The sequence below is a fragment of the Myripristis murdjan genome, chromosome 5 (assembly GCF_902150065.1).
Source record: "Myripristis murdjan chromosome 5, fMyrMur1.1, whole genome shotgun sequence".
NCBI lineage: Eukaryota > Metazoa > Chordata > Actinopteri > Holocentriformes > Holocentridae > Myripristis > Myripristis murdjan.
The window spans coordinates 11,102,731-11,128,343 of record NC_043984.1 but is presented as its reverse complement, the minus strand read 5'-3'; the positions used below and the strand labels follow the sequence as shown (position 1 = coordinate 11,128,343).

Genomic DNA, 25,613 nt, shown 5'->3' with positions numbered 1-25,613 from the left:
AGTGACCCAGGAAACTTTATTGCAGACCTTTGGCGCCTCTGAAAAGAGAATGTGGGGGAAATATATGTGTTGTGACAGAGCAATGTTAAGAGAGACATAATCAGGAAAATTGCACAGTTTCATTAAAACCTATCAGTGGAAAGAAAACATTTGTCTCAATATTTATTTGTTAAAGGGACAGTTCACCGGAAGATGGAAAACCAAGTCATTATATACTTTTCCCAGCTGAAACACAGGTGAACTGTTTTGTCTTACACACAGAGAGGTAGCGAGTGAAACTTAGCTGTGAATACAGTGGATGCCACTTTTTGAATTCAAACAAGTGCAAAAAAAAAAATGTTGAAATGTTGGCACAGTGAGCCACTTCAGTTTTACACTAGTAATTTTAAAAATAACTGAAAAAGGCCCAGATTTTTACTCTAACCTTAATCCAGCAAATGCATGCTTAAACTTATCTCTCACTAGTTTAAAAATGCAGGTCTAAAAGTGCTGGTCTAGTCTGGCCACTATTCCTGCAGCTCTTTGATATTGAATAAAAGATAATAAAATGACTGCATATAGCTCACAGCAAGCACGACTCTGAGTAGATACGGACAACGTTTTCATTTTTGAGCAAAGTGCTGCTTTAAAATGCATTTCCGACAGAATATTTCACCTATATCCTATATCCTCCACGCTGTAATCCCTTTGCAACTTAAACAAACAACATAATCCCGATCATGTGGCAAAGTCAAACTTTAAGTGTTCGTAAAGAGCGCACATGCCCACAGTTGCTCTTTTTTTTCAGCAGCTGATTTCTGTCTCTCTTTCTGTGTGCAGCTGTCTGTGTGTCACTTCAACTGCTCCACACACAATAGACCTCACACACACACACACACACACACACACACACATAGTTGCACAGCAAAAAGAGATGAAATACCAGTGCCACTGGTTTTGAGGGGGCTTCATTAAATGTAATTATTTGCCTGAATGTGTGTCCTTTTTATGGTTTTAGGAGATTTTTTGCTCAAGGTCAAAAGTACTGACTCTTTGCAAATGGACAACAAAGTGCTTTCATACTTTACTTTACTTAATGCTTTACAGTGCTTTACTTAATCATTGATAGGATTAAAACTGACCTCAGATACGTGTGATCAGTGCTTCATACGAGGTGGGTAGAGATGGGGCTAAATTCCTTTCATGTGATCTGGCATCATGGACCTTCTTCTGCTATCATGCACTCTCTGCCCCCTACTGCCCTTAAATGGTATAAGAAAAGAGCTCATGAAATTTGGCTGTATCTGTTTTCTTGGGAATCGGGAGGCACCATGACACACTCTTCTCTGAGTTAAAAAAAAAAAAAAACTCTGAGCATGCTAGGTTTGCTATGTTTTTTTAATCGCAAGTTTTCCCATATCTGTGTATTCATTCAATTTGATAACACAGAAAAAGTGAAGGAAGTTACCCTTTATCCATAGTAATGGAACAGATTGTTTTCCCAAGCATGTGGGAGAGTGCACTGTGTCTGCATCTCCTCCATGCATCTTGTCAAACCGAGGGAGTGTGCTCTGTTATCAATGTGGGGAAAAAAAGGAAGCCCCAAATCACATTCTTGCTCCCACACACGACTCACTGGATGGTCCCTGATTATTAACTCAAACATGATCATAAAAAGATTGGTTTCAGATATATATCCCATGATATAGTGTGTCTTTTGTCCACTCTCTATGTGCCGGGCAGCTGTGGTTTGAGACGTGAATACCAGAGGGATTCCACAAAGAACAAGAAAAGAAGAAAAAAAAAAAGAAGAAGAAAGGAATGGTGTGGGCTTTGAGAAAATACTGAAAATATCGTAATGGCAGCTTGGGCAGGAGGCCAGAGGAGAAAGCCTATACAGAGGAACAAAGCACTGTCAGAGGGATGGAAAGAAAGGAGAATAGAGAGAGGAAGAAAGGAAGGGAGATGAAGGGAACAATAGTGACTGCTGGCTGTTAAGACTCTCTGCCACATTGTCCATGACAGTGGCATCACAGCTCAAGGCCTCATTAGCAGTCTGAGCCACACTTCAAGGAGAGAGCTTATTTTAGATGGTGAGCAAGGAGCAGCACATATAGGCAGGGTCATTTTTCCTGCTCCTCCTTTTAGCCCCCATTTCTCCAGTGGCTGGGATAGCTGCAGTAAGCACTATTACTGTATTGATTAATGGAGAGCTGGCGATTCTCTAAGAGGGGGCGGTGCTGAGTATTAGAGGATTAAATGTAAGCACGCTTATTCTGGCAATATAACTGCAAGTGAAACAGATCGTATGTTATTTATCACATTGTATGTAGCACCAGCTACTGACATATTCACGGATTTTTTTTCCCCCAAAAGTAGCTCTGTTTCATTTTAGGAAGCGTTTCCTCAGGAAGTTCATGAATTAATACTCCTTATTTTGATTTTTTGATGAGAGATTTCTCATTAACATCTTGCACGTAATCCCTCACTTTTGATTTGAACACTCTTTTTACGTGCTTGCTGCACTGCTGCTCAGCCCCCAAATGAAACTCCCACAGGATAAGGACGATGTCTTGTCACCATCAGAGCGCCTCGGATTATTGGACTGATTTTCACAGATGAACTTCAGTCTCAAGACAGTTTGGCAGTAATGTTTTTGGTTTTGTTTTCTTTTGTATCATTTGCCTTCATCCTGTTTATTATAATTAATTATATATTGACATATATTCTATATATACTTATATTTTGACTTATATATATTATAAAAATGGTTTCCACAAGGCTTGACCAAGTCTGAAAATCTCTGTCACCTAGTACATAGAAATTATATTGAAAATTATACATTATGCTTATGGATCTATTCCATATATACATATTCTAATCTATAGATGTGTTGCAGATACATTTCATTACACACATAGTCGATGCAAAGGTATCTATCTATCTATCTATCTATCATCTATACTTTCATTTTTCCTGTCACTGCTGTTTGACCCGGTGTAGCACTCCCAGTCCCTTACTCCCGGCATGGAAATTTTTGGAAAATTATCCATGTTAATGAAATAGATGGTTTGTCTGTAGATCTCTACTGTTTCTGAGTGTTTTTTTTTTTTTTTTTTTCTTTTTGTTTGTCTGAGAAAGAAAAAAATATAGATACAATCCAAATCTGTTTTGGGGTCTTTAACAAATTATTACACATACTTAGTAAAATTAAGAAACAAAACACATGGACGTTTTGCTGAGTTCAGCAAGGTTTGCTTGTCCCATTCTTTGACCCAACAGAGCTTTATTTAACATTTTTCTCAGTTATGAGTCGGCTGTGATTTTGTATTGTCCAATGCCACTAAAGTGTGCATCAGAAGTGAGTGATGGTGAGTGAGTGCCCTTAAGAAACTTATCCCGATCTGTATGTTGTGGTGAGGAGGGCAGTGCATCATGTCAGGCAGCTGCATGCACAGTATCAAGGTGTGGCCACTGCTGCATTTACCATTCATCTATTTACTTGTAAGGTGTGGTGGGGGCCACTTCATGTCCACCTCCTCAGCTGCTTCAACACCTGCAACAACACTCTCATGTTCCATGTACTGTACGTCTCCATTTGTCAGACAAAAACGACCCCTAGTGGCGATTCAGGCTTTTTATTGTTAAGATAAAGGAGGAAGTGGAGTCTTAGCTGGGTTCCTTCACTCTTTGATGAGCAGTGACATTAACATGTGATGTGACAGGAAGCTAAATACTAACATGTGAAAAAAACTGGGAATAAGGTCATTTAAAGATTATAATGATTAGCCAGTGTAAGACCAGCAGAAAAATGCCGGTCTAGGCTATAACTGCTGCAGAGGCAATTACCCAAGCACACCCCTCATCATCATCATCATCATCATCATCATCATTATCACCAATGAGTGGTTACTAATACTACTTAAGAAGCAATGACTTTGTATTTATTTGTTCTATTGTAGTTGCATTTCAAGACAGTGTTTTAAGTCTAAAGTTTTATTTTCTTTGAAGTCTTTTGTGTCTCCTGGCTCCGAGAGGATAAAGAAAATAATATCTCAAAATTGGGACATTTAGTGTGTTAGTACTACGAGCAGTATTTCTGTGCTGAAAATGAGCATCATTCGATATTCGGCAAAAAAAAAAAAAAAAAAAGATTTACCTGTATAAAAAGCAACAATATGTAGCGACCAATTTTAGAATTACTCATGGACTAAATAAAAAAAAATGGAAACATTGCAATAAAAAAAGATTTTCCCAATTTCCCAGTTTAACTTAAATTAGACATCTCGCAAATGAAGACTAATCTATTCACTGTTTTTGATTTTGGACTCTGCAGCTGTATTTTCTTGTATGAACACATCTGTAAATCACAGACATAATGACGTCTCTGCAGGACACGTCACATTTCTGGATGCTGGTCCAGTCGGGATCAAAATGTGGCGTTTGTGTCCAGTAAGTTATCCAATTCAGGGGTTGGGATAACCGATAAAAGAAGGGTTGTAGGGCGGCTGTGCAAAGTCAGACTGGGAGGGGTACTCTGGCTGCCCTTGAGCAAGCGCAATCTGATCATAAGGCACTGGAACTGCAGAGCTGCCAGGAGGACCTAAAACATGCAAGACAACAAGAAAAAAAAAATGTAAATAGTTTGGTGTTGTACAAAATAAATAGTAAGCTGTGTTTCCTATTTTTTTTTTTTTTTTTTTAATGTAGGCCTACACAGCACCAATAATCTTTAGAATCAAGTGTCAGGTTGCAGCTACTGGCACACTGGCAGATTGAGATTAAAGCCATCTACAGGTTTGTTCTTAAAGTGAATCAGATATTTAGACCTCCCATGTCACAGTGTAAAGCACATCCTACTGAAGGTAGAAAGAATGGTTATAACAAACTGACTTGTTATTAGTTATGAAAAGGAGACTGTGTTGTAGAATAGTCTAAATATCAGTCATTTTTAAAGAGATAACTCTGGGCAGGGGTGCCGTCAGGAATTTTGGGCCCCATGAAAAAAAAAAAAATAATAATGGTTTAATAATTTTATGTTAGTTTTTACCTATTTTTTGGGGCCCCTGTCAGGCAAGGGCCCCTGGAATTGTCCTAACTTTTCCCCCATATACGGGCGCCCCTGACTCTGGACAATCTGACAAATTTTACTAGTGACCCAGAGTCAAACCAAGAGATTCAAGATTCATTCAAGACTTTATTGTGATATGCAAGGAGAAACAAGTTATCCATACAATGAAATTCTTACTTTGCCTCACTGTACAGATACAGTGACTTAAAATATATTTTCATAGTTAGAAGTTTGAAGCCATGTTTGATGTTTTAAGTCTTTAAGGACAGCTCTTGGTTCTTTCCTTCCTTGGTCAGAGTACTAGCCCAATCTATAAGTGACCAGCTATAGCTTGGCAGTAAAGATATTTGAGAATATCAAGCAAAAACTCACTGTCTTCCAGATATGGTGGTGGTGGTGGTGCTGTGGCTCCAGGGCCAGCTTGGAGCTGTAAAAGCCGGAAATCTGGGTACTGGTCGCCGTAGTAGGGCTGTGGATATCCAGAGGGGGTAGGCGGCTGAGGGGGTGGGTTGATTACCACAGCTGGATAAAGTCAGAGGCTTAGTTAGTTTGTCAATCAGGTGATCATTCAGCAATTTATCTGCTGACTGTCAAAAAGTGACAGATTCTGCCACAGATGTGTCAATTCTCCTATATCATAAAACAAAATTTCTGCAACATCTTCCGCATTGTTTGCTGTGTAAGTAGCTTATGTCTAGAGAGCTGGATGCAATGCAAAGGACAGCATGGACTCTGAATTTAAGAGTTTGTGGCTCTGTTACCACTAGTGTCCTACTTTGATGCCCGCGGCTGCCTCTTTTGCGACATTTCTTGTAGAGAAGACAGCAAGGACACAAACAGCAGATTACGATACCCACACAGGTGATGACGGGGAAGACACTGCCTAAAACGCTACCCAGAATGGTAAAAAATGACTTTCCTCCTCCATGGACAGGCCTAGAAAAGAGGAAGAAATATTCTTGTTTCACAATTTAATTATGAAACACCATAAATAAGGCTGATATATTTGGAATTTCCTGGTAAGGGTCGCTCAGGATGTTTAGTAATAGACTGATGAATCATGTTAACCATCCAGTAAATCATCCATGTACAATAAATGGCAGTGGTAGGATGGGTACTGCAAATTGCTACTCAAGTAGAAGTCCTGTTACTTTGCTGATATTTTACTTAAGTTGAAGTTCTGCTGTAAAAATCTACTGCAGTAAAAGACACAGTAAAGAGTGGCTCATTTAAAATGCACAGAGAATAAAAACCTGCCGAGGGTTGATTGAAGTGAGGACCCTGTAGACTCATAATGGCTGAGTCTACATGGTCCTCTATGCACCTTTTATTGGAAATTTGGAAATGACAAACAGTAGAAGCAACAAAGCAGAACCAGATTTCTCTTCTCATCTTTGCTGGCTGAGCATTTTATTGTGAAAGGTTCCACAATGTGTCATTGAGTAAAAGTAAAAGTAAAAGTAAAGTAAAAGTAAAATTATAGACTTTAAACAATACTCAAAAAAGTTCAAGTACACAAAAAAGATACTGAATTACATTTTCTGTGAGTAAATGTAATGAGTTACTTCCACCTCTGCTACACGGCTAACAGCATGTGGATACCTGAACCCCGCACCCATGTGCCCAGAGAAAAGGGCTGCTTTTCATGGTTTGGTCAGGGCCCCTTAATTCCGATGAAGGGAAATTTTAATGTGATGGAATACAATGACATTCAAAAGAACAATGTGTCTCCAACTTTGTGGCAACAGGTGGACAGAGCCCTTGTCAGTTTTAGCACGACAATGCCCCTGTGCACAAAGCCAGGTCCATAAAGAGACGGTTTACTGTGGAAGACCTTGACAGGCCACTGAACACCTTTTGGATGAACTGGGATGCCGACTGCCGGCCTATCGCCCCAAATCAGCGCCTGACCTCAGTGACGCTCATGTGTCTGGAAAACTAAACTTAAAAATGAAGATGTGTGAAAAAAACATTTTTGTCAGCTGAAATAAAAACAAAAACTACACTTTAGGAAAAACCTCCTTCTCATGGTTTTGAAGTTAAATGTTTAACAAGCACATATGGGTGTGATGGTCAAGCGTCCACATTCTATGTGAGGTTGACACCTGTCATGTCCTTCAGGTTCAAATCTCTGTATTGTGGAGTGAAACACAGGAACAAACCAGGACAGCACCTTTCAGGACAGCGTCTTTGTTCATCTGCAGTTAGACGGTAACTACTGTCAGAACAGCAGTACTTCTGGTAGCAGTTTCCACAGCAGTAATCAAAGCCACATTGCTTGAGATCATGGTATTGACCGTTTCTGTCCCAGTAGCTTGTGCAATAGTCAGCTGCAATATAGAAAACACATAACCATGTCAAACCATACAACTGTTATGCACATATATTCAGCCTTACTTCAATCATATATTACCAGTAGCTTTTCAAATAAGTTTACAGACATTTCAACCCTAAGATAGATTTTTTTTTTTTTAATTTATAGTATATCCTTTGTACAGACACTTCTGTTAATCCTAAAACGGATAATTCCATGGAGTTACAGTACATCAGAAGTGTCTGTGGATGTACAGATGATAACAGCTGTAAATCTACAGAATGTTCCAGTATTTACAGTGTAAGAAGTCAGAATTATATCATGACTTTTATTGCAGAACTCAGTTTATGTGTTTTGTATTTCTGTTTTGCGAAACAACAAATACTTTAACTCTAGTACACTTCAGAGGGATTTTTTCTTTTTCTTTTCTTTTTTTTTTTTTTTTTACTTTTTACGGCATTTATCTGACAGCTGGAGTGTCTCATTACTTTTCAGAATGAACATTTTCCAGGCGAAACATAGCACATGATGGGCTGGTAGAGTGTAAACTAGCCATCAGGATATGGAGCCACAATATTAAAATGCTTTTTACAAGTTAAGGAACCAGCAACATAACAGTAGCAAACACTCAAGACCAAGCTTCAAAATTAGAACCAAAGTTGATTTTACTTTTCATCCTTCTCCTGTTTACTTAAGTCAAATTTAAAATGCAGGATATATACTGTCACTAAAGATTTTTTCTATAATACCATATATATAATGGTATTATGAGTGCTTTTTCCTTCTTCTTCTTTGTCCTATTTACTCAAGATCATCACATGGTACTGAGCACAAACACGACATAAATATCGTAACAAAGTACAACAAATGTTACTTATGCAGAGGAAGGACATTCTTCAAAAAGGCACTAAGTTTATAACTTTTGGTTTATCTAATTGTAACAACAAAATAAATTTAAACATTGATGTGTGGTTTAAATAATACTTGGGGAAATACCTTTGTCTATAAATCATTATGCTTACATTCATACATTCAAATAAGATATGATATTCATCTCCCAAACAATTGTCAGCCAATAATTCTCTTTGTAGCTGCGACACAAGTGGGTACCTTCCCATTTCCCCACAGTCAATATTACTGCAAGTTGTCATTTTAACTTTTGGGATATACTTAAGAAATTTGAGGTGTAGTTTTGCCAATATATCTATTGTTTAAAACCCCCACACCTCACATGCATGCAACATAGCTGATGTATCTAATGTGGAAAAAAAGATCAGGTGAGATATCTACAGGTAAATCAAAAGCTCTACATTTCTGAATAATGGCAACCATTGCAGGGATGGCTTGCTTAGGCAGCTCCTCAATGGCAATCCTAAATGATGATTCATAATGACACCAAGATATTTAAAGCTATTAACAATCTCTTGGTGTTCTCCATTGCATTAAAACTTTACTTAGTTGATATCTGCTTTTCTGCAACCCAAAACTATTACTTTATGCGAGTTTATGCGAGAGTGCATTCCTCCAAACTGTATCAAACGCTCTACCTGCTCTGGGCTGCCCTATGTGCTAACCACAAGGCAGGAGAGACTTAGTGGCCAATTGTATTATCAAACACTTTTCAAATTACAAATTAAATTACTGCATAATTAAAATAAAATACAGTACAGTAGCCTGCCAGCCATTTGTGGCTCTTTGCCAGAAGTCACAAACTAAAAAAGCAAAATTCTAAATTACTACTACGGTGTCTCTCTCTCTCTCTCTCTCTCTCTCACACACACACACACACACACACATACACACAGAGACACACACACACACACTCTCAAGACCCATAAAGATTGGGTAAACAGTCCTTGAAATACCCCAACCTGATGTGCTTGTCTTTTTTTTTTTTTTTTTTTTTTTTTCTTTTTACAGTGCTGAGATGTCGGGCTATATAACCTGAACTTCTGGTTTCCTGTGTTCGGCTTGCCTGTCAGTAGTGGTAAACTCACCCAAAAAACACAATACACACCCTGGATTTTTTTTTTTTTGGACAGTGAGTCAGGTGAGAAAGGGATGTAGCGACCCAGCAGTATGAGCAGAGAGGGACAGCAAGAGAGCTGCGTGGTAGAGCGAGGTAGACGGTGAAACGCAGTGGGGCTGCCATATGTATGGAGAGAGAGATGGTCATGTGAGGTAGACAGTGAATGGAGGGAGAGCGAAAGTACCCAAGACAAATGTTTTGCAAAGGTTCTCACAGCAACCACAAAAGGTTCTTCATGGTGCAGGCATAAGTGTGCATAAAAGATTTTAGGCTGATAGGCCCACTAGAGTCTCAGATCAGTGGCAGACAGACACACACAAGCACACACACTCTCTCTCTCTCTCTCTCTGTGTGTGTGTGTGTGTGTGTGCTGTGGGTGTGGCACGCTCCCTCCCTAGCTCCTGATTTACCGCCATACCTGCCTACACTCTGCTCTTCAAGCCTGCAGCATAAGAACCCCACCACTCCCTCCTTGTGTTTTCCCTGAGCCCTCAGACCTCCCTGCCAGCCTGCCTGCCTCCCCACACCGGACCATTCCTCATATCCTCACTGGCCAACAGCTTCAGCCAGCTCACTACCATACCAAGCCAGCAATAAATCATATTTTACCTTCAGTCCTGCCTCAGTGTCTCAGTGCATTTGAGTTCAAGTACGAAACAGACAACTGCAGCATGACTTTCTCTTTTGGTCTTGTCACTTCCAGCTTTGCCACACATACATGAAAGGGAAGTAACTATTATAGTGATATTTATTTTCATAGATCACCATCCACGTTCTCAAGATCTCATAACTCGCCTTGACTTGACCATTTTTCATTCACCATGTCAGTTTTCAATGCAATACGAGTTATGGCTCATTGAACAACATTGTCATGAAGCTCCTACATTTAAGAATGCCAAAAAACTCACCAGATATAGACGGGAATAGGGTTACACACAGTAAAGCCAACGCAAGACTGGATGAGACACGTAAATCCATAGCTGCTGTGATTCCTTGTAATAAGGTAATGCCACCCTGTAGTAAACGTTTCAACCTGTCTCTGTCCCTCCCTTCCTATTCACAAGCAGGCCTGCAGCATTCCATACATACTGTTATTGTTTGCAATGACCATTATGCAAATTAAAAACTCTATCACAGCAGTCAGTTGGAACTATATTACAATATTTGGTGACTATCTAGCGTTCATTGCTTGAATTTAACTACAGCAATTAAGAAGACACCACCACAAAACCATGTGTTGGAAAATGTATTTTATTTGACTCTGCGGATACAGTGGCATTTCCTTCCCTCACAAAATAATAAAAGTCATGTTCACATATTCTCACAGTAATGCCCTTACCAGGTTTTAGATGAAGGGCACAGACGGAAGCAAGAGCACTGAACTTTGCAGGTGGATCTTTCACAAAAGATCACAGATGGCTATAATCCACGCACACACATGCAAATACACACAAACAAGCAAACAAACAAACACAACACACAATGAAGCCACACTGAAAACCCAACACTGGTCAAGAGAAGGCTATCAGAGCATCCACAGTACATTTACCAAGACAGACCTAAAAACAGTGTAGGCAAAAGACAAACCTGCAGTATTTTACTACACAAACAAATCAATTGCTCTTTAAAAAAAAAAAAAAAAAAAAAAATGCATGCACATAAATAAACGTATGCACATGGCTCCACAAAAAAAGTTTGATAAATGTTGAAAATATGAGAGGAAATTACCTGGAAAAAAAAAAAAAAAAGTCAAATGTGCAAAAAAAAAGAAAAAAAAATCCATTCATTTTAACATAATAATGTGACCTCTTGTTACTTGTTAAGTAGCTAAAGCATAATGAACAATACCAAGTGAACGATGGTATGCTGATGATACTGTGAAGCACACTGGAAACTAACACTCATATAAAATGTGTAGCACTATTTTTTTTTCTCTTAGCTCTCAAGGAGAAAAGCTCAAAAAAATAAATGGATGGCTCTTCAACTGCCAACGCTCAGTCCCTGACTTGTCACATGAACAAAAGTCTGCAGATTCATCGCAGAGTAAGCCACTTTAGTAAAACTATTCACAAGGCATTTCAATCAGCAGAGGGCAGAGCTGGTGGCTCGGTTACATATTTACAGGAAAAGGTGTGAGTGACTGAGCAGCAGCCAGGAAGGAAGGCATATCAGTTTAGATAGAAAAAATAAAATCCAAAACAACAACACAGACAGACAGACAGACACAGACCAGTGATTCCAACTTCTGGCCACATGGTGATAGTCTAATGACAACACAGGTGAAACAACAGATCATATTTTAGGGTTTACATTTGATGAGGCACATTACAATACTGGAAACTGGAGTCTTTACAAAGACTACAAAGAGTAACATGTTTTGGTTGAAGTGAGAAACCCCACAGTGGTTGCCAGCAATGCTGAGCAAAAAGCCACACCACAAAAACAGCTTGGCAGGCTAAATGAAATATAACTGCAACCTGAATCACAAATTTGTACTGCGTGAGAACAACCCAGACACAATCAAACACCGATGAATAAATAGAAAAATGAGATTGAAGAAATGTTCAGTGTGGCAAGTCTGAAATAAGAAGTTGGATTTAAAAGGCACATTCTGTCTCTTGCATTTGGTTGCTAAATTAACACTTTTTCCTCCCATTACTTAGGCTAACTGCTAATATTTTCATTTCTTGGAGTCGGGTTCATGTGAGGTCAACTGAAAAGAGATCATTCTGCTCTTTCGGTTATTACACTCGCAACTGCAATTTGCTACATTTGCACATCGAGTTGCTACATTGCAACACCTTTGGTTGAATGTGCAGTCAAGTTAAAAGAAAAATGACCGTGATCTTCTGGTTATTCTATTCAAAACTGGCACCTGCATCCTTTTCAGTTCTGTTGCCTTTAGAGTCATTTCCTTAAACACCAGGGCACCTGTGGCCAGTTGTAAAATGGGAAAACTTAAAATATATATTTATATATATCCTGAGTGAAAGTAAGCTTAATTTGGAATCTCCCTGGTGCAGAAACACATTTAAACTGAACAGAATGTGAGCTTTCCCCGTGTGCACGGCGTTGTGCGTGGGCGGCAATGAATGATCAGCTTTCCCTTTTTCCACTAGTATCCAAAAAAAGAGCAATTTAACAAGCTGGAACATGGCGGTCTGGACAACATCTTCCATTAATGAGGCTGTGAAAAAACATCATGTCTTAAGCATGACAAGTTAAGCCAAGTCAGGTTTGAAAGAACAACCCACTTCTTGAACATAGCAGGCTTTTTTTTTTTTTTTTTTTTTTTTGTCTTTTTTCAGTTTTAGTGGTAACATATTCTTCCAATGAAAATGTATCCTATGCATTATGCAATCCTCCATTCAGGAGTATTAAATACTTTGGGATTAACCTGTGCCCAGATCCTGTACACATACAACAAATATAACTTTGATCCATCAGTCCTGGGATGGCGGAATATGAAAGAGATTGTGGAAAAAAAGAGATTGTGGAAAAAAAGTAGTTTATCAAGATAAACCAGCATCAAGCAACAACATTATTATCATAGTCAGCCATACACTCATACACTCTCTGAACTGAGACAACAGTCTGACGGCCCCCACACCCCCACACACACGCACATGCTCAATTTATAATTTTTACTATTTGCATCTTTTGGATCTGTTAATTGTGTGTATCTTTTCTTCATTTACTATTACGTGCCCTTGTACATCTGTACCTGAGCAAATGGCAAATAAGGTCTTGAATCTGAATCTTGAATCAAACAAATCTGAGCTTTTGGTCTGATTGCGCCCTCTGTAAACGGTAACAACACCAGACAAATTCAAAGGAAGGTTCATCCTGAGCCTGAGCAGGTGAACTGGGAGGGGGAAGTTGGGGCACTTTGACACACATCTAAAAAATGTTGTTTTTAATCTACTAAGGGCCACCAAGTAAAAAAAAAAAAAAAAAAAAAAAAAAAGATTCTCACTAGCTGCATATTGTGAGATCATGCACTAACAAACCCATCAGATATCTACATTTGCACTTGGCAACTCCTCAAGGGGAAGAATGCACAACATCCAAGACACATGTGATGTCACATTCTCATGTTTAACCACCGACACCCACAATACATGACACTTGCGGGTGGTTCTTGTCTCAATTTTGAATAACACAATTTCCAATTCTGACCAGTTCTAAGCAGCTGCAGCATATTGAACAAGGCCCAGGGCGTGGTGGTATGGTCTAGCATCCACTCTTGGGCGGTGGCGGAGCGTAATCCGGGTTGTACGCTGGCTGGGCAAGGTAGTCTGGCTGTGTGGGCGGAGCACTGGCCTGGGGCTGGGCAGGAGGCTGGAGAGGGTACGCTGGCTGCCCCGGGCTGAACGCAGCCTGGCTATAGGGCATCGGAGCCGGAGGGTAGCAAGGACCGGCTGAAAATAAGCAGAGAGAAAACATGACATGAAAATGAGGGGTCTGTAAATATTTTGACAGTAACCACAGGGTCAAGTCTGGCTCTGACAAATCACTATAAATGTTGTATAAATGTTCCATTTCCTTTTTTCCAGACATTCAGACAATTTAATGCCAGCAGTGGCAAGTCCACCTCCACATCCGGTTGTAGCTATTCTGAAGGACCAAAATTGCACAATGAATTTCCTGTAAACTTACACTGTAATATGTAATTATCCACCGTTCAAAAAATGCTTTGCAGTGGTGTTCTAGGTTTTTAAATAAACTATTTAATCAATAGCCCTGGATGTATAAGCACATACCAAAACAGGAAAATGGGTCCTGTATTGTGTAAAAGTTGCTAACCATATGAAGACAAAATAAAATGCATTTTATTTCTTTCAAAATGTAAATGTTTAATGTTTTAAAATGTTTTAAAAATCTAGTTTTCTAGAATGTTCTAATCTTCTAGTTTCAATTTTTCATATTTTTATATTTATATTTATTTACACATTTTGAAGTGTTTTATAATTTAGCTTCTTTTACTATGTATTTTTTATATATCTTTTTATTTTTTTATAATTTTAGGCATTTTTCCACTCTCTATACCAGAGTGACCTCAAATGAGTGAGGCAGAATTTCACTGTCCCGTTCAGGGATCCCAACACTGGGTGATGGTGGACACATTAAATGTCGTGGGAATCAAACCTGTAACCATTAAATTAATCATAAGAATCCAAACTCACTGGCTTCCTGATATGGTGGAGGCGGTCCTGGTGCATAAGGTTGTCCATGGTAGGGCGCTGTGGGCATGGGTTGGGCTCCATAAGCCTGGGGCATGGGCTGGGGTCCATAGGCTGGCTGGTTTGGCACAGGCTGGTAGCCTGGGTAGGCTGCCCCCTGGTAGGACTGCGGCTGTCCAGGGGACACAACTGGCTGCTGGGGGTAGTGCTGGGGAGTGCTGCTGACCACCGTGGTATGGGTGGTGGTGGCTATCACCGCTGGAAAAAAAAACAGGAAAGACATGGATGAGAATAGAAGTCAGTGGTTTTCAAAGTGGGTTTCGGGGATGCCCAGGGGTCCCTGAAGGGCCTCCAGGGGGTCCTCAGCAAAGTATTTTATCTTTATTATCATTTGTTCAAATGTATTTCACTTTCAAAAGCATTCAAACACAACAAATCTTACATCGATCAGCATCATTAATCTGACCATTAAATGTCATTTTAATAATGATATAGTTTTCGGCTAAATTTTCAAAATATTTTTTGTCAATTTTGAGGCAATATTTGTTAGTTTTCAAGGGTTTTTTGTTGCTAATTTGTATTAATTTTCTGTTAATTTTTGTTTTTTCTTCAATCACATTTTTTTCAATGTTTTTGAAAGAAATTAAGTACATTTGCAGGTTTCAAGCGGTTAACTTCACTGTAATTCAGCTCATCAGAAATTGTTAGAACATCGGAACTATTTAACACTTCAAACCAAAACAGCTTTTCACATCAGCATCCATAGAACCAAATCACTTGAAATGGGGGTTCTCTAGTCAATGAAACCTTGGGAGTCCAGAACATGTAAAACTTTGAAAACGCCTGCTTTCTGCAGAAGAGAGTTCCCCCCCTAAATCACATCAACGCTGTTCAAAAACAGGAATTGTAACTAACGTTGTGCGTCTGATGCTGTTTTGCTGTTTAAGGGTGTAATTCTGTTTTTTCCATTGGTACAATAGAGCTTAATGGGAGGAAGAAGTGTGCTCTCCTTCCTCTATACAGCAAGCCACTGAGTCTACAAACAATCTTTACTGACATATTTTTGGGGTCTGACTGAATTAACTTCTGTTTTGGACTGGTGGTTTGTCCCCTTTAACACCACAGCATCCGTGCTGAAAATGTCTCTCACTGACAGACAATGGTGGATTCATTTGTGGCTAATTAGCTGCAAAACAACAAAAATATAACATCAAAAAACAACATGGCACCAGAAACACAAAAATGGCCAATCCAAGGTTTTAGAGACAATGAGTTTTAGGCTGAAGTTTTCTTCTAAATCAGTGTTTTGGGTGAGATGAGAAGAATATACAGCTGAAGAAAGAGTAGCTATACAGCACTGAGATGGAAAACATCCCTACTGACAAAAAAAAAAAAAAAAAAAAAAAAACAGCCTGGGTAACACTACTTAAAAAATGGCACTGAAATGAATCCTATTAATCAACAAGTCAGCAAAAGTCTAAAACTAGACTGTGCTGTGAATGCACAACACGCCCAGTGTCATTGAGTTCAATAAGAGGCTATGTTAGGATAAGTGACAGGACATGGGGTGTTTTTAGGAATTGTCCAAGGTTGCTGAAAGGAATGTAAAGACACAAAGAGCATGTTGAGAGAAGAGAGAGAGAGAGAGAGAGAGAGAGGGAGGGAGGGAGAGCGAGAAAGAAAGAGAGAAAGAGAGGGGGCGAGTGTGTTAAGTCAGTCCCTCAGCACTGTTTTTCCCCGGCGTGGGAGTCACCCTGACCACTTCCTATAAATGACGTGGGATATTTTGGAGTTCTCCTCCCTCCCTGTGGTTGTCGTGGAAACAATGACTCACACAAGGTGGAGCTCTGACATTCCTGAATGTGATCCCAGCAGTGCTAGCCCCAGCCAGGGGCTGCACGCTCCGCTCAGCTGCATTTTAGCCTACTGCACTCTGCCTAGCCTCAGTTACTGTTTGCCAAATTTGGAAAAGTTGGCTAAGACCAAACAATCTGCAGTTGCAAGAGCGTGTGATGATGTAATTTACTGCAGCATGTAGGCATGTGAGCGTGGGTGTTTTCCCCTCCGCTTAAGAAATTCAGGATTGGTACATAAGGGGCTGGTATAACCACAGGGTGGAGACGAGCATGAGTGATATCTAGTCTGAGATCTGTTAAAACATGAAAGCAAAACCTAAAAGGACAGCAAGTAAGGAGAAAGGGGAGAGTGCAAAGAGAAATAGGAAAGAGCCAGACCCTGGAAATGAACCCACCTCACTGTAATGTGTCCAAGGGGTAGCATTTCATGTTAGCAACTCCAAAGCTGTCTTATTTACACAATGCATCATATATATTTGATGAAGCCAACAAATCCCATAGACTTCAACTCTTTATGCTAAGCTAACACAAAATATCATCTATGACCACTGAACCACTAAATGTACAGAGATTGTACAAATTTTGCAATTCAATATTACAATTTTTTGTTTCCTAAATTATCCTCTTACTTAACCTCCACAGTAGCTGACACATGGAAGTAATATTCATCATATGAATCATGAGGCCATGAGTCATGTTATTGCAGACATAAGTCTGTAATAAACATTGTGTTTTGGTTAGGCACCTATTTATTTAGAGTGTATAAGGGGTTAGAACATTATGGTGGAAGCATATGATGGCCAGTTATGTCTCATAAATTGTGGCAGGGATTTTTGGATTAATACCATTTGTCACACAGATTTGGTGCAAAATTTAACAATTTTCTTTGACCACTAAAGAACTGATAAACACAGTCAAAAATAACTAAGTAATCAAAATCATCTATTTGGATGGAACAGCAATTTGAATAATTGTTTAGCATTGGCACAAGTAGCTCTCCTAGTGCCTTCTAGTTCTTGTTCTTGTTTTTAGGAGTAGGTTTAAGGCTCATTTGCGCTCAACATTATGTACAGATACAGATATGGATAGTGCCCTCTGTCCGTACTCTACGCTGATTTCGTCTGTATTTCTGCACGTTTTCAGGAAGCTTAAGATGAAACAGAGTAGTGCCATCACAAATTGTAGGGGAAGTGTGCCAGCAGTTCAAGTGAGACAAGTCTATGAACGAGACACAAAGAAGTAAATCTCTCTCCTTGGTAATATCAGAAAAAAAAAAAAAAAAAAAAAAAATTCTCCATCCTGCTGTTGTGATGTATTCAGTGACCTGACAGACAACCACAATCTATAAGGCCACTTCCACTTTTGCCTCTTTGTAGCAGGCCCATTATCACGACCTCCTCCTCCAATGCTCCACAAATTCTCCACAATGCTTTTTGTTGTCAGAAACTTTTGACTCTCAGCTGCCCTCTAGTAGATTTGTTGTTTAACATCTATGCCAATGTAAAGGATGCATGGAAGCAGGTGGGCAGAGATATTTACAACGTGTAAAACAGGCGGATCAATTTTCATTCGAAAAAGGGAGTATAAATGAGCCTTTATAGAGTCATCAACCTGCAGGATACATTGAGCACCACGCAAAACTCTCTCAAAAGCCGAACAAAACACTGTAGAGCACACCAAGCAACAGCAAACACATCCCACTTTCTCAATGAAAAACTTGACAGATCTGGACAGTCATTATCAAACTGTGTGAGAGGTGGCTGTATGAAGCTGATCTCAGCATGGCCACATACCAACATCACAGTCATGTAGTATCTTGATCACTTCGTGCTTTGTGCTGCAACGTCTTAATAAGTCATGTGGTGGGTTGGCCAAAAGACCTCAGCTGAGTCATATCCACCCAGTCCGCTGATGTTCCACGACGCATGCTTTGACTAGACAGACAAGCGCTCCAACACACTAGAAACCAAAAGCCCCACTTGAATGTCACTGCAAGAAAGTACAAAACTGTGCTTATAGATCAATGTAGGCTCATCATTTTAGACAGCTGGTCAGCAACTCTAAAAAAGGAAGCAGTACACTGCCACAGCCTGCCAATTTGTTATTTACACTTTCTGAGAGTTTATCACTGCCTGTCAAGGTCAATGTCTGTGTTTTTGGTACGTGAGTCCTTTATCACTCCTCCCCCGGCAGAAGCTATTACCTCAGACAGTGTCTAGAGATCATTGTCCACTGTTTAAATATTTTGAATCCTTTAACACTTTTTTTTTTGCCATTGCCTGGGTCTGTTGTGCTTGTGAAAATGCATCTTAAACACCAAGTCCACATATGAGGTATTCCTTTTTTGTAACAGACTGCTTCAGCACTGAAAGAGGAAGGAGAAGCGCCTCTCCTTCCTCGAAACCAATGCACAAGGAAAAGACATTTTTTCTTAATTTTAAGGTGTTAAAGATACGGTTACCAAATAGCTAAACAAAGACTATGCCAAAACAAATTTCAAACAACACAATACTAGCAGAGGTCAATAATAATAATGATGCCATAGGCCTTTATGTAGGCTACATCATAATTAGGCAATATGTATTTACCAGCTTAAGCATTGAGACAGCAGTATTACATCATCAAACAACATGCCGCTAGTTCTGCATATAACAGCCACCACTTAATCAGTATATTTTATTATAGATTAGGACCATGATCCTTACGTTGTGGCTTGCGGCACATCTTGTACAGGCAGCAGCAGGGACAGACACAGCAGCAGATGAGGAGGAGGACCACGATAAACATAGTGCTGAAGGTAGCGACGTAGGTCACCGTCCTGTCGACTTCAAAGCTGGTGGGGAAACTTGGTTGATGTTGATAATTGAAAAGAACAAAAATACAATAATATCAAGACTACAGAAAAGTGTCACCAACAATAATACACATATGTCATACACATGGTCTGTCACAACTGTCCCTTGTGCAATACTCACTACCAGAAAACACACACATAATAACAGTTGGTAGATAGTAGGCTTTCTATCACAACTATCTTCAATGGTGTTTCATATATGCCTGTTACACCTCACAGTAAATTATATAGAGGAAAGAAAGGGGAGAAAAAAAAGAGCTTGGTTGTGCAAGTTGCTGCTCATCTGCAAAGTGCAAGCATTGCAGGTGGTCTTACACAGGAAGAGACTACACCTCGTGCTTTGTGCTTGAATAATCACTGCATGTTAGGCTGCTGCAGTATATCTGGTCTGATGTTGCAGACAGTCAGAAAGAGAGAGACAGAGACAGATTCAAAATGAACCCATCATGGTTTATTTCTGATCGTCCAACAGAGCTTGAACTGCACATTGCCAGACAAAGCGTTTTAGTGTCTTGATTATCATACTGTCATTTTGTGAATGAAGAAGTGCAGTTTTGAAATTGTTCCTAAATAGCAAACACGTGAAGCTCAGTCTATGTGACAGCTACGCCTGTTTCCCTCACCTTCAACCTCATTTAATGACTGTTGGTGACTTTGCATATATTTGGTTCAACTATGAAAATGTTGAGAACACAATACAATACCCATCAAAGCAGTCATCCTGTTCATCTTCAGTGAGTCTACTCATGTACGATGAGCAGCAATATCTGTTTTCACAGGTTCCACAGCAGTATCGGCCGGGGCAGTCCTGGGATGCATGGTACACACCACTGCGATCTCTGTAGGCCTTACACTCTTCCCATGCTGGAAGGTTACGGTAAAGAAACACAGTGAAGGAGGACAGGAGATAAGAATTAGTCAAACAAATTTTTGTTTCGTTTTGTTTTAACTTTTTTTTTTTTTCTTTACAGATTAGAGCAGCTGCTTTCAGTAATTGTAAACATTTCCATGCACACAGTAATGTCACTGCAGCAAATGTCGTGGGACATTTAGGTAAGCAGCAAAACTAAAAACTGTAGTTATAAACTTGAGAGCAAAGAGGAAATTCTACCAAGGAAAACAGAATTAAACTTTTAGCTTTTGAAATGAATTTTTAGACAGCTGATACAGCACAGGATATATCAGCAGGAAGCAAGGGCGCGGGAAGGGTGGTGCTGAGGGTGCTGCAGCACCCCCTGCTGAGGAGGGGTGGAATAAATGTCAAATTAATTTTACCACATTTCAAAGTCATTTTCTTTTGAAAATGACTTGATTGTGGCAGTCACTTAGGGTGTGGACAGGGGGAGAAAGTAAAACGTGTATTAATCTACTGCACCTAATGCAAGGAAAACGAAAAACATGTAAAACGCGTGCAGAGGGGCAATCACGCCGAGACACATCACCGGTGGAGTTCTCATCTGGCCTGAAAATTAAGATCCGACCCGAACCGGGCCCGACTGGGCCAGCCCGAGGCCCTACCCGACCCGACTAATTAGCTGAACTTTAGGCCCGACAGTCCGATAAAGCCCGAAAAAAAAATCGCCAAATTCGCCATTATTTAGCAGCGCCGGTCGGCCGCGGCACCGGGGCACCATCAGTCGGTATCAGGCGGGCCGGCCGCACATGCCGTGGCACTGATGGTGCCACGGCATGTGCGGATCAATACGGTAGTCTAGAAAACTGGAGATTTTTTTTTTTCTCGTGCGCCCCCAAGTAGATTGCGCCCTGGGCAGTTGCACTGCCCATAGCAGAAACCGTCCCTGCTGCCGAGTCTGCCAGCACAGCGGGATACTGCTGCAACTCTCTCTCACTTGTTTGCGCTGCGCTCGCACAGCTGGTTGTCTGTCACTGAATGTTTAGCCTCCAAATCCAATCCAGTCCCCCCCCCCCCATACGCAGCACCCCCTGGCAAAAAGTAGTTCCCGCGCGCATGGCAGGAAGGTCGCTTTACTCCAGACAGTTTATCTGTATGATCCTCGACTGTGTGTGTGACCTTTTGGATGTGTAGAAGAACTCAGAACATGAATTAACATTAGACCCTGATAGTTTCTGTGCATCATGCCTTTAAATAATCAATGAAGTTACACTGTGCTGCCTGTCTCTCTTAAAGGGGTGACACAGTTACAAGGAAGAGTGAACTGCAAGAATTTGTTAAACTCAAAAAAAAAAAAGAAAGAAAGAAAAGAAAAAATCTCCACACAACAGTGACCCATCTACTATTAAGAAATGTTACTTTTTATGATCCGAACCGGAGATAATAAGATATAATAAGGCAGTAATACACGAAAATTAAGTTTACTGAGATCATTGGCAGGGCTGTTGTCCATTGTATTGAGATTCGTATAAGATCAATCCACAGTTAACCAACCCCTGTTCAAGAAAAGAGACCGAAGTGAACAGACACATTTATGGATTACACACTGAACGTTGTTTTGCCAGAGAAAAATAGCGCAAAGTTAGGTGGGAGAGGATCAATCATTTTTCCCTAACCCTTGAGGAGGATCAAAGAAAAACATATTTGACACAGAGGGAGGGTCACAGCTTTTCTATTTCACGGCGCACCCCTCTCTCTAAATAACGTTACTAACCGAAACAATGAGCCGTTGTTTTTCAGTTTGTCTGGGGATTTTGTTGCCGGCCTTGAGGTCATTTTTAAATGATCAAATTCGATCAAATCGCCATCAATGAAGCAGGCATGAGGACAAACTTCAGTCTAAATACGATGTTTTTACGGCTGGTTTTTGTTTCTTCACTGTAAAGCTAACGTCGGTGCCATCGCCCTGCCTCGGTTTCTCTGAACTGAGTTAAAAACCGACACACGCCGACAACAAGGCACCGACACGCAGAAACGGAATAAAAATGCTCACAGTCTACATTAAAAACACTCACCTGATACAGCAGGGACCAGAGTGACACATAGAAGTAACCCAACAACACTGGGCAGGCCCGCCGCCATGTCTACTTGAGGGTTGCCGATCCACAGCTCACTCTGGCCGGGCGCGTTCTTGCAGTTCGTCCTTTGCGAAGATCGTCAATGCAAACAAGATTGCTCACTCGGTGCGAATGAAACTGGCCAATCATCCGGTCCGTAAAAGTAGGAGTTTACGCATGCACCATCCGGTCTGTGGCTGTGGGCAGCACCACTAATTTACATTATACGCCATAGAATTTTAATTGTAGATCCTTGGTGGGCACCGGGCCTACCATGTCCGAAACAGGGATTTTTTTCTTTTTCTTTTTGACAATCACATCTTATTTCCGGATGGTATGAAATGAACAAAAGATTGGTACAACACTCTCTCCAGATGCAAACTCAGAAAAAATGTCATTAAGTGTGAAATGCAAAAAGTGAACGTAAAACAACCAAATTAGTTACTTTACCACTGTTCAATACTTTGTTCAATCAATAATCTATTTTTATTAAAATGATTATATTTTTGTTTCTGGATGTATAGGCCTATTAATTTAAGCAGTGTGCAGATCTATTGTGCATTTTTATGTGCATTACTAATTTTAGAACGTCTGGAGCGATATATTGTCCAAATAAACCTTTGATTTGTTTGATGGAAGACCTCTGCACCAGAACGCCATCTTTTACGTGAACACCAATAGACCACTGAAGCGTGATAACGGGGTCAAAGTTTCATCACCTTGCCACTATAAATATATAAAGCGGAAAAATTAAAAATAAAATAAAATAACTACAACTCATCATGTAGCTTATTCAAGTAATTTTTTAGTCAGACATAATAAAATAGTGGATTTCATTCGCTGCTATATTAAAACTCAGTAGAGATGACGTAGGCCTATATTGCGCTGCAACAGCAATATGAATTAAACACTCACATCAGTTCTGATATTTTAACTAATTTATTTGTTAAACATTAAACAATTCAGAGTGAAACAGTCACTTTGCAATCTAGATACTGTATCCTGTAAAAATCGACTTTCAAGGTACAGGACATTGAAAGTCGAGTGGGAGACCCAAAATGATGACACCAGTCTGTAACAACAAGCAAACACCTTTTTTTTTTTTTTTTTTTCCTCATGGCTTTGAAATGTTTGTGCAAGCAGGAAATACACAGAGTAATACCTCTCTGCCTTCTCAGCCTCTCAGTTACTTCCTCAGTCCTATCAGTTTCTGTTGCATAAAGCCAGATATGACAGCCCATGCCCCTTTGTGACTGACAGATCATAAAAGCACATCTGTGAATATATATCCATTAGTTTATAAAGATGAACAACTCAGTGTAGGGATGAATGAAAGCAGTCTTTGTGAAACCATTCTGTATTTCTGACAGAATAAGCAACACAGGGAATTGTGTTAGCACCAGAAGTTTAACAACTAAACTTAAATATTTTTTTTCCATGCAGTGTATTCTAAAATGCTGGCATCAGCATTGCCTTTAGATTTGGCCTATCCTACGAGACACACGAGAGAAATCTGACCCATGACGTCAAACAAGTTTACACACAGACCATAATTGGGGCCTTTACTCATGTTCCTCTTTCTATGTGGCTGGGAAATAGGTAATTGTAATTATACGCTTAAAATCGTTTGGCTGCTCAGGTTTGAGGACAGAACTCTTTTTTCTCTCAGTTAATACACACACACACGCACACACAGTCACATGACACACCCATTGCTTCTACCAAAGGACTTTGAAAACACAGAACTTTGAAGTACTTTAACATTGTCTGAAATAATAAACCAAGTCATCACCAGCAAGACATAAAACATCAAATCATTTAACAGGGTGCAAAAATATGCCTAATGTGGGGATTGCTGCAACATCGTTGATTATTGACAGGACACAGTCTGAGGCATGTCCACACCAAGCACACTGTCTCAAAACAAATGGAGACAAAAGTGGAACTTTTGCTATCAGGCCCCTCAGCTGTGGAGTAGTGATGGGTCGGCCGCGAACGAACCGGCTCTAAGAGCCGGCTCTTTGAAGTGAACGACGGGAGCCGGCTCCTGATTGGGAGCCGTTTTTTTTTTTCGGGAGCCGATTGGTTATTTTTTCTGCGAAAGCCGCACGTGATTGGTCAAGATGTGGGTGCCATCTGTCTGCGCTGAGCAGCTTCACCCCGGACCGGCAGTTACACACACACACAGCACACACACACACAGCACACACGAACAGGAGGGAGGGAGACGAAAGAGAAAGAGCAAGGGGCCACAAGGAGAGACAACACGAACGCGCTGGAAAGGTGGAGTTAAGATAATGAGTGACAGCAGGCAAAGGAGTACAATCTGGACCCATTTCAATTTTATTGATAATAGAAAGGCAGAGTGTAGAGTCTGCAAGAAAAAATCTCTTATCGAGCTCTACAAACAACCTGCACAGGCACATGGCAACTGTCCACCCCCACCCTAAAAACACAAGCAGTTGATCCTGATATTAATGAAGATGCCAGTATGTCTACTGCAACTGTTGTTGCGGCTGCTGCAGTGTGTACAGCAATTCAATTCAACTGTAAATAGCCTAGTTAAAAGTTTGTTTTTGTATTTTATAATATATTTTTTGTAGCACTATGTAGAGTGAATAAATAAAGGCATATTTATATAATAAACATATATAAATAAATAAAAACATAACGCATGTTTTTTTTTTTTTTTTTACATTAGTAATTCATTTTGTGCATAATTTTACATTATTGTTTGTAATAAATTAATTTAAGCGACAAAAAAATCTGAAGAGCCGCTTGGGAGCCAAAAGAACCGGCTCTTTTTAGTGAGCCGAGCCAAAAGAGCCGGTTCTCTAAAAAGAGCCGGAATTCCCATCACTACTGTGGAGCATCCTGCCTGAGGAACTCGTTCAGTATCATCTTCTAAATCAACACTTGACCCTCTTACTTAAACTGACATCCAAAGACCTACTATTAATGCAATTTCTTGTTTTGTCCACTTTCTATTGTTTCTTGCATGCAGTGGCGGGCTCAGGCTGTTTGAAGGGATGGGCGACAAAATAAAATGGGCCCTACTGCACAACAGGCGCTCCCACCAGTTCACAAAAAGCTAAGATGCATCAGGTATGATTAACTCATCTGCATCTAGAACAAAAAGCAATATTTGTTTCATAATAACTGAATATAATTGCACTGTATATAATGATGTGTTGTACTGTAGCTGTATTACAAAAGAACACAGCACCATCAGGGACGGCCTCTAGAGCACTGCAGGACATTTTATCCACTTGAGGGGCTCTTCTCCATAAGAGGAGCACCACATTAATTTTAATTTATTATTATTAGTAGTAGTAGTAGCAGCAGTAGTAGTAGTAG

The 25,613-nt window shown here is 40.0% G+C and overlaps 2 protein-coding genes across 3 annotated transcripts; both read right to left on the bottom strand.

Annotated features, from left to right (window-relative positions):
* Nucleotides 1-4,089: 4,089 nt before the first annotated feature.
* On the bottom strand, nucleotides 4,090-10,371 carry LOC115359618 (protein shisa-5-like). Its single transcript, XM_030052174.1, has 5 exons — nucleotides 10,302-10,371; nucleotides 7,224-7,380; nucleotides 5,826-5,986; nucleotides 5,423-5,572; nucleotides 4,090-4,582 (listed from the first exon to the last, which is right to left on the bottom strand). Exons 1-5 carry the CDS (start codon nucleotides 10,369-10,371, stop codon nucleotides 4,446-4,448), a joined length of 675 nt encoding a protein of 224 aa, XP_029908034.1. The 3' UTR covers nucleotides 4,090-4,445.
* Nucleotides 10,372-12,509: 2,138 nt separating this feature from the next.
* On the bottom strand, nucleotides 12,510-22,348 carry LOC115359717 (protein shisa-5-like). 2 transcript variants are annotated; one of them, XM_030052322.1, is made up of 5 exons: nucleotides 22,215-22,348; nucleotides 19,991-20,150; nucleotides 19,138-19,277; nucleotides 14,580-14,834; nucleotides 12,510-13,814 (listed from the first exon to the last, which is right to left on the bottom strand). In XM_030052322.1, the coding sequence occupies exons 1-5, from the start codon at nucleotides 22,279-22,281 to the stop codon at nucleotides 13,627-13,629; spliced, it is 810 nt and encodes a 269-aa protein (XP_029908182.1). In that variant the 5' UTR covers nucleotides 22,282-22,348; the 3' UTR covers nucleotides 12,510-13,626. The 2 variants fall into 2 exon arrangements, with proteins under 2 accessions (XP_029908182.1, XP_029908183.1); XM_030052323.1 differs by having other exon boundaries at nucleotides 19,138-19,265.
* Nucleotides 22,349-25,613: the final 3,265 nt, after the last annotated feature.